Source organism: Agrilus planipennis, unplaced genomic scaffold (genome assembly GCF_000699045.2).
Source record: "Agrilus planipennis isolate EAB-ADULT unplaced genomic scaffold, Apla_2.0 scaffold38, whole genome shotgun sequence".
NCBI lineage: Eukaryota > Metazoa > Arthropoda > Insecta > Coleoptera > Buprestidae > Agrilus > Agrilus planipennis.
In genome coordinates this window covers 1,435,686-1,445,778 of record NW_020438882.1, presented here as the reverse complement: position 1 = coordinate 1,445,778, position 10,093 = coordinate 1,435,686, and the positions used below count along the sequence as shown (strand labels likewise).

Here is a 10,093-nt window from a genome sequence, read left to right as displayed (position 1 = left end):
AGTTACGAATTATAATATATGTAATTATAAAATGTAAATAATAAATTTCGAGTTAATAAATAAATTAACAGTATAATCACTTGAATCTTGTGGTGGAGAATTATTTTTACATCACACACGATGGATGAAACGAAGCTTTGCCACAATGAACGTTGAACTGAACTGAATACTGAATGTTTTCAGTTCACCTTCACCCTAAGTAGCATCTGGTCGGGGAAAGAATGAGAGAAACACAAACTTCAAATAAAGGAGGGTTCCGAGAAGCAGAAATATTTACTACCTGTTTGTATAAGGGTCTTTTATTGGAAATGCCAACATTCGGGAACAACTTTTTGAATTGAATTCATCTTCAGAAATTCCAGTTATTGGATACAACAGATGTTTCGAAAGGAATAAAATAAAACAAAGCAAAATGACGGTTTTAAGTAAAGCCATTTATTCAAAATTGCTTTGGTAAAGTTAGAACGAACCGACGAAAATAAACCTGATTGACGGCATTTCCAGTACCGAATACGATATTAAATTGTGTTATAAATTACGTAGGTATTTTCTTTACAAGTAACAGTTAAGTGCTTTTGATTAAAACAGAAATAGAACTTCTAAATATATATCTCTCCTAATTTATCTCGCTAATCTCATTAATTGGTATCTGAATTTAAGTACTCATAAAATCAGAATGATTAAATTATAAATTTAGACGAATGTAAAAAATTATCTTATCAACAATTCGCTAATTATTTTAATCGAAATTGACTTTTCAAGGCTTGCTCCTGGACTTAAGCAGAAAGAGAACATTTTCAAATAACATTACAATATACATAAAAATAACATTTCAAGCTTACCTGATCGCTCATACCGTAGCCGTTACTTTGGAATGATTGAGAAATGCTTAACGACACATCTATATTCTCAGATCTCTGAAAAAGAAAATACATTATTAATAAACCTTGAAACAAATAATTACAAACCGTTAATAAATACTTATATTATGTATCATAGGAAGAAAGTACGGTATTTCTTCCTGGAAGGGGGTGCCGCACTTTCTTACCGAAGCCCGTGTACAATTTTTCATCATAACCTTGCCCTAAAAGTACAATTTTCCAAATTTAGGGGACCAAAATGTGCGCCACGACGGTAACGTAACATCTTCTTTAAACCGTTAATAAATACTTACACAGTAGAACCTTTTAAGTCGAACCTCAATAAGTCGAAAACCTCCAAAACTCGAAAAAATGTTTTGTTCCCTTCCTCTAACGGCCTAAAACCTCCGTTACTCAAAATTTCAACCCTCTGTTAGTCGAAATAACCAGTGAATCTCTGCAAGCCATTTCGGTACATATTTTGCACATATAACTCGAAAAATTAAATTGGACCTCTGTATCTCGAACATAGCAATGTTTTATTTTACAACCTTTACAACTCGATAATTTGAAACTTATTACGTCTGTAGTTCGAAGAAAACTAAGTTATCGACTTTAAGGATTTGTCGACAATGTAAGTAGGTACACCAAATCTTACCCTCTACAAGTCGAATCAAAATTCGCCTAAGTCAAAATCCTCCATCAGTCGAAATTTTTGGCGTCCTCTTGATGTTCGAATAATAGAGGTTCTACTGTATTACGTACCATAGGAAAAAAGTACGCCATTTCCTCCTGGAAGGGGGTGCCGCACTTTTTTTATCATAACGTTGCTCTACAAGTACGATTTTCCTAATTTCAGGGACCAAAAAGTGCGATACGGTAACGACACTAGGAAAGCATTCTAACGGAATAGATTCAGCCCATGTGGAGAAAGGGTGGGGGTGCAATATGATCACAAAAAAGTAATTCAAACTATAAAAATGGACAATTCAATGTCTCAAAAATGCGTACACAAACTTACATTATAGGTAAAATTTTTGAGAAAGTTGTTGCATGTTTCGTATTTCGAGAAATGAATATAGTCCATCAACATTTAAACATCAATTCCGTTAACAGTATCATGATGTGTAACTCTCAACATTATTCAATCTTATTTGGCTCATCGTTGGTGGAATATGACTGAAACGACACATAAAGACAGAACATCTTCTACAAGAAGGTTGGTAAGTTAAAATGCGCTATTGGGAAAATTTCGAACATATAGAGAACTAAAGCTGTATTTGACAGAAGAACGCTATTAAAATATGTATGTGTGTAACATCATAATTTTGTAATAATTTTAAAGAACAGTCTCATTTTGATAAACTGTTTTGATAATCCATTAATTATAGTAAAAAAATTTGCACAAAATTCCAATTAAATATTGCAATAATTAAATACTTCCGATTAATTAAAATAACAAATTATGTCTAAATTAAGTAATCGTTTTTAATCATGCTTTTAACGATTTTGCTTAATTAAGTCAACAATAAAGGAGCAACTTTCAAATTAAATTGCTAATTACATTTACTATTACATAACTCATTTAAGGTGAGTGGAAAACAATAACGAAAATAGTAAGAAATGCGTACTTTGACGGCGCTAATTTATAATTTTGCTTGGTTTAGACACGTCTTGTTAATTGTAACATTACAAAAATTAGCAATTTTTATTTACCCGTAATACTTTTCCATGGTTATCCTTTTCGCATTAGATAAAAACTATACAATTTTCATTTTCTTTCAGAAGAATATTAAATAAAGTTAAAACAATACAAAATAGAAGTATCTTTATAACACACTGCATTACATGATTACGCAATAAAACCTTCAGCCGACACGGAAATGAAAACTTATTCTAACTCTTACAAAATAAATCAATAATAAGCAATATAAACAATGAAGTTAAACTGCAGCTAATAAGACTAAAAATAACTATTTTGCGTAAGTATTTATTTGGTCTTTTAACTCTTAACTAATGATAAGTCAATATTTACGGAAGATATACTGAATAGACAATAAGAGAAAACTGAAAATGAAGTTGACTAACCACGTTCGTACATAAAAATTCTAACACAATTAAACATACATACAATTTAGACATCTTTTGAGAAGTGAGTTAGTTTACGCACCAATGTTCAAAAAGCCAAAGGTTCCGGGTTCGATTCCCGGCGGGGGTGTGAAAACAGCAACAATTTTTCCCTCATTAATTTGAGGTAGCGTGTAGTGGGTAAAAAATTCAGAAATGAATTTTCAGAATAATATTTCATATCTAACACAATTATTTCAAATATGTATAATACAGCTATGAACTGATTCAGGGTGGATGAATATATCAGTATAACCGATTTGTTACAATTTCTGTCGCTTGTTGCTATATCAGGCTTTGATTGAACCTTACAGACTTTTAGTGTTTATAAACATTAAAGGCTCGTTTCAAAGGTTTCAACTCAACCTTCTCCTTGAAAATCCGCCAACCAAGAATTAAAATTTCATTGATTTAGTGTTTCAGCGGAACTTAATATGGTTTGGGGAGTTGATGAGGGTACCATTTATTTAATGCAAACCCCGCCAAAACGAAGACATGCCAACATGCCGGGTACCCGATTATCCGGTATCCGGCAAAATCACAATCCCGTGCATTTCTAGTAAAGAAAGATGGAAATACATTGATCCCAAATTTTAAAAATGCTTACAATTTAAGAAACTATTTATTAATTTTATGCATTAGGGGACTAAATTACTACTACACCATGAATTATGGTTGGACACGCACTCTTTTCCATTGTAAGCTAATCTTCGTATTTCCCTAAAATTAAAACTATTTGCGAACTACGAGGGCAATTCAATAAGTACCCGTATCTGAAGACAGAGGACGTTCCTGACGGAAATTGGTATTGCCATCGTGTGCTGCCATCTATCAAACCACGCCAAAACGAATTTCAGACTGATTGATAGGTTAGTTTGGATTTGGCAGCTATTCGACTGAGACGTGTTTCGTTTTTTTCGCTAAGATGAAAAAAGAGCAGTATCGTTCGGTAACTCGCTTTTTGCTTTTGGATGGGAAAAAATGCGAGGAGATGAAAACAAAGTTGGATACTGTTTATGGAGACATTTCGCCATCTACGACCACAGTTAGATATTGCTTCAACGAATTTAAACGTGGGCAAAGATCCGTTTTTGATAGGAGCGACCAGGAAGCCTGGCAAACGTTGTTTAGGAAAAGGAAGAACGATCACTGGACAATACTACAGTGAGTTATTGGACCGCTTCGATAAAAAATTGAAGAAGACACGGACACATTTGATGAAAAAGAAGGTGCGTTTTCAGCACGATAACGCACCGGCACATTCATCAGGAGTTGTTGCCGCCAAAATGCATGAATTACGTTATGAATTTGCTGCCGCACACCCCGCACTCACTCGATTTGATTGCGACTTCATCTTGTTCCCTACCATGAAGAAATGACTAGCGAGAAAGAAATTTAGCTCAAACGAGGATGTCATCGCCGAAACAGGGGGGGATTTTGGAGAGTTCGACAAATTTTATTTGTTGGAGGGGTAAAAAAAAATGGCAGGGTCGTTGGGAGAAGTGTATCTTTCTAAAAGGGGACTATGTTGAAAAATAAAAAAACAAATTAAAAAAAAAAGGTGTCTTAATTTCTAACACGGGTACTTATTGAACCGCCCTCGTAAGTATTTGCGAATAGTAACCTAATATAATGTAGGTTTACCTCTACTCCTCTTAATGCCTGTTTCTTCCTCTAATATGTATCTAAGTAGACCTTCATGTCTGAGAAGGTGTCCTACCTACGGTATCCTCATCATTCGCCGGTAAGTAACACCACATTTCGAACTTTTTCTTTTCCACCGTATATATTACGCATTAAAAATAAGCAATACGAAAAGAAGTTCCGGTGGATTTTTGTTTATTATTATTGAAAGTCGTTAGGAGAGAGAGAACCACCGAGACATCCACTTCCAACGACAAAATAAATGAGACAAGGGAACAAAGCATGCCCTGAAAAACGCAAAGCTACAATTTACGGTCATTTATATTCGTCGCAATAATTCGTTATTTGAACAACAATATCGAAATAAAAAAAAAAAAAAAACGAGACAACCACAAGGCACTTTTTGCAAGTTGTAGCTATAAATCGCGAGACAATGGCCGGCGGCGATCACAGCCACCGTGATATGGATTGAAAACAAATGAGGACTGCTCTCCCGTCCCATTTTATTTAGACTTTTAATTGTTTCGAACGTGGACATAAACAGGCCATGCAGAAATTAAACCCTCTCTAAAAGATAACACAGATGCTCTTTTATATATACATTATATTTTAGTATAATGAAAAATGAGGACTAAACTCCAAATTTTGGTAATTTGCACAGACGGGAAGGTTGTACTTACAATTAGGGACTAAACGGAAAACAAGGAGTGTACTGTTTCCAAAACAGTAATAAGCTCGATGCAAAACTTTCTCCAAAACTTTTCCAAAATTTTTTGATAGGTGTCTAGTATTGTTTGCAAATGGTAGATGGGTGGGGTACATATAAAGGTAAATAACTATAATTGTAAGTGCACTACAATTTGTCACATATTAAGCCTTTATAGGTCGTAATCTTAAATGTAATTAATTATTAGGGGGAGGAGACAAAAAAACTCATATTAGCACTAAAAATTATTAAGCAACTATATTTATTAGGTTTTACCCGCGTCTTCGCTCGCGTTGATGTGCTAAATACGTGTCAAAAATAATCGACGACCACTTAAAACTAATTTTTCTATCCCTCGGGAACAGTATTGTTTAACCCCTGACAGTGTGTGTACAAAATTTGATGATAATCAGTTGAATAGTTAAGGCATGAAACGGATATGTTTTTTAATATTTTATATTTTGTTTGTTGTCAAATATCTATAACTTTTATTGCGTTCAATTTGCCACATAAAGCAGTAGTTTTCAAGAAAAATGGGACATACAGATGATAAACGAACGAGACAGTTCCGTTTTTGCCAACTGGAAAGCCAGATTTATTTCATATTACCTTCGAATCGCTAGCGAGTAGATACTAGGATGGATTGTAAAAAGATGCCTCAATCAACTCTGTAATTTTTATACAATAAGTTGGCAGATGTTTAAAATTCGTACACAAGGAAATAAATGCCAAGATATTTTTAAGTAGTAGGCGCAATTATTTACAAAATGACAAATTCAATTACGTAAATATTCGTAAAAAAAGTCGAATTTATTTGCCTTTTTTTACTTTTCGCGACACAAAATTTCTGGTAAACGTTCGAATGAGGCACGTTAAATCTATTTTCAAACTGAAATCAAATGTTAAGTGGCTGAAAAATGGATTCGTCTCCTACTACTCTACCAGGAATCCTACCCAGAAAGATAAGCTTCTCAAAAACATAAAGGACAAATTCGCCAAACAAACTAAACGTGTTCAGGATGCAAAAGTCAATACGACTAAAAAAGCTGCTGCTGCGAAGGGACAATTGGAAAAAACATTACCCGATGCGATTTCCAATCAAAGTAACATACTCAATTCCTTAAAAACTACAGCTTTAAAAAGCGAAAGGAAAGATCCTGAAATTAAAAAAAGTGCAGCGAGTGTTATCGAGACAGAAAAATCTGTGAAAAATAAGCCCGGAGTGTCAATCGACAAATTGAAGGAAGCAGCTAAAGCAAACAATGATCAGTCGCGCAGCGATATGTTTGCCGCTTTTTTATCATTTTTCTATGGTGAAACCCCACCAGAAAGTGTCAGACCATGCACAAACAATTCAAAAACGAAACAGCCTTCTGCTACTAGTCTAAAACTAAACGAGAACAAAAAAGAAAATACCAAAAAGGTAGACACTAGTGGAATATTCGATCGTTATACTAAAACAGACAAACAACAGTCCCTTGCAACAACAGCAAGCCCAAAAAAAGAAACAAAAAGAACTGCCGGTAAAAAAACTAAATCGGAATCTCTTCTGATTTCTCAAAAGTCTACCGCAACTGTATCAAACAAGAAAAGTAATCTAGATATTGCTAAAGGTGAAATAGAGGCAAAACCTGTATCAATTCCTGAAAAATCGAGTCTTAAGGAACTGAGGAAACAACCTAGAATAATATCAAAGAAAAGTAAGAAACGAAAAGTAAAAAGTATAGAAAATATGCGAGCTAAACCAAAAGGGAAATTGGCGGACACAAAGAAAAACCCGACAGGTTCCTATTCTTCACCTCTTCAACCCATAACGCCACCAATACGAACTCAGCTAGCTATGCCCTATGTACAACAACATGCTGCGCACAGTTCAAATCAAGATTCGTCTACAGAAAACAAAGACAAAGTCGAACAAAAGTTTTCCAAAGACTTGGAATTGGACGGTTCAAAGGTTTCTCTAAACAAAAACACAAATACAGAACCTGTAAAAGAAAAAGCCACTTCTAAAACAGATTCAGGTTTAACCAGCTTCCTAAATGATAAGCTTGAAGAGACGGGAGTTTATACCAAACCCGTCAGTCAAAAGGAAAAACCAATACCGAGAAAACTGGAAGAAAACACAACTCCATTGGATGATTTGGACTTGATACGGGGTGAAGATCACCACGGTAGATCTATATCTGAAGAAACACAGGAAAGACCAAAAACAGAAACTACAGTTCAGTTAGATAAAAAACCCGAGACTCCAATTAAAGTTAAAAAACAACACAAACGAAAGTCCGGTAAAAAACGTAAAAAAGTCAAACTAACTAAAAATAAACCAAACGAAGAAAAAACCGAAACAGTTGAACAGAAAAAGAAAAAGCTAGACGACGTTCCACCATTTATTTCAGACGCTGCAATAATCAATAATAGACGCAATGCCCAGTATGAATACTACTATAATTATAATTCCAATTACAACGCTGCCAGTTATGACCAACAACAACAGAGCACGTTCGACAAAAATTACAGATACGCCGCTCAGTCAAGTTTTCCGACAAAATCGTATTACCAAGCGGGAAGATCACAACCAAATCAACAATTTGCTTGGAACCAAAATCAATACCCTTACAATAACCAACAGCAGTATCCTTACAATTACAATCAAAATCAGCAGACCCAAAACTACAATCAACCGAGCCAAAACTACACTCAGCAATACTATCCAGGGGGACAAAAATACTACGTGTATCCACAAAATTCATACACCGGTTATTATTCAGGATCGAGCTATCCCAATTACAATCCCAGTACTTCAACAACTGCTGCAACTCCTGCGTTAGATGCCAACAAACAAACGTGGAGCAAAGATGCAGTTGGAGATGACAATAGACTAAAGAACACGAAGGGTAATAGTACTGCACCTGTTGGTACGTCCAATGTTCATACAAAACACATGTCTACAGAGTCGAAATTAAGTGATCAAAACGTCATTTCAACTAATAAAACAGAGAAAAATGATAACAAAACGAGCTCGGAAAAATTGGGAACTCATGCACAAAATCTTCTCGATTCCGACAAGTGGCCTGAAATTGAAGACTAAATAAAAATCACCACCTATGTTGTGTCCTCATTCCGCCGAATAAAAAAATATACAGTATGGACTAGTTTTAAAATTACACTCCAAAAATTTCGATTTCAATTATTTCGGCCTATGAAAAATAAATTCAATGGGTATTTTTAATACGATTGTAAATGAGAGTCCGTAAAACTTTCAACATATTCTCATAAAGATTATTTCAGTACTTGATAAGATGAAACTTATCTTTAGTAGTCTAACCGAAACCTACCACTGAATTTAGATAATTATCCATATGAACTTCGTTAACTTGTATAGACTGTGAGAAGAATCCTTGTAGGTCCTTATTACTGTTCCAAAGCTGCACACGATCACATTCAACAAAGTTTTTATAAGATAAACTCACAAAACATATGTATGTTGTCACTAAAAACCATATTACACAAGATAATTAACGATAATCCGATATAAAATGAAATATTTCAGTTTTTCCTCAAAAAACATAAGCGAATATACTGCGATTTTATTTAAATACAGGCGACGAACGTCAAAATCAAAAATTTGCGAAGGTACTTAAAGGAGTCGTATAGAAAAGTCCGATGTTATCCAATAATCGTTTACTTCATGAAGTCGCGAGCGATTTTTGTATCACCGAACTTGGAACTTCGCGTCCTGACTGCTTTGCGCCGTCTCTCGCAGTCAACTCGACAAGACGATAGGAGAGAAGTAGCGACCGGCGAACAATTGGGGGCAAAACCTAATCGCCAAGTTGTAGTAGGAAACGACGCTAAACGAGACGAAATACGTATAACGAACACGCATCTCGCGCTCGCGGTTTCGCGGCGTGACGCTATTGATCTAAAATGTATCCATCCACAATTTTATAACATCATTTCATTCATTTCGATGAACAATACACAGGAGATGAGTACAGGGCTCGACTTTAGGATAATGCTGCTTAATAAAGGGCACGGAAGGAGGAGAGAAAGAGAGAAGAAGGTGGGAGAGAGTTACGAAACGCTTGACCCGTCAAGATTTTTAATTTGCAAAAATATTGTTTTGATGCTGTGCTGTTTCGAGTCTAAAAGCCGTCGTTGGTTGCAGTTGCTTTCTGACGTTTCGACTGTCCATATCCAGCATTAGAAATGGAAGGACCTCTCTGAAGAAGCTCGCCACTCGTGATGGCGAAACGTTTGGAAGCAACTCCAATTCATGACGGCCCTTAGACCCGAATCAGGACATCAGTTCACCAACTGGTCTGGAAAGTTTAACGTATTTTATAGGCTAGATTATGGTATAAAACGATATCCTCATTTTAAAGAATAAGCTCAATAATGGGATGTTGTAATACCTGCCTTGCTTTGCCTACTAATTATATATTAAAAATAAACAGAAAAATGTACGGAGTAGTAACCACAACAGAATCAAATATTTTGTTTCTTTTTTGGATTCAGTACCACCCGCATTGGGGGTAGCTTTTTCCAGCACCCTTTCCTCCGCTATCCTGCTGCACTACTCGACCTATACAATAATCGTTAAAATTAAGTTTTTCTGAGTTTTGGAGTATTTACGAGGGTGGATTGATAAGTTTCCGGCCTAACCAAGAGATGACGCCACTAGGCCTACCTTGAGGTGACATTCTATAGTACCATCCTTGGATAGCTTGTAGCTATAGTTTCAGCCCGATCTCCT

General features: G+C 35.4%; 1 protein-coding gene across 1 annotated transcript in view; it reads right to left on the bottom strand.

Moving 5' to 3' along the window:
* Positions 1-10,093, bottom strand: part of LOC108745260 (GATA zinc finger domain-containing protein 10) — a gene marked incomplete at its 3' end in the record, with an annotated part of 132,518 nt that overhangs the window by 6,189 nt on the left and 116,236 nt on the right. The window contains 1 exon segment of the mRNA XM_018481405.1: positions 843-917. Coding sequence (XP_018336907.1) covers positions 843-917 — 75 coding nt within the window.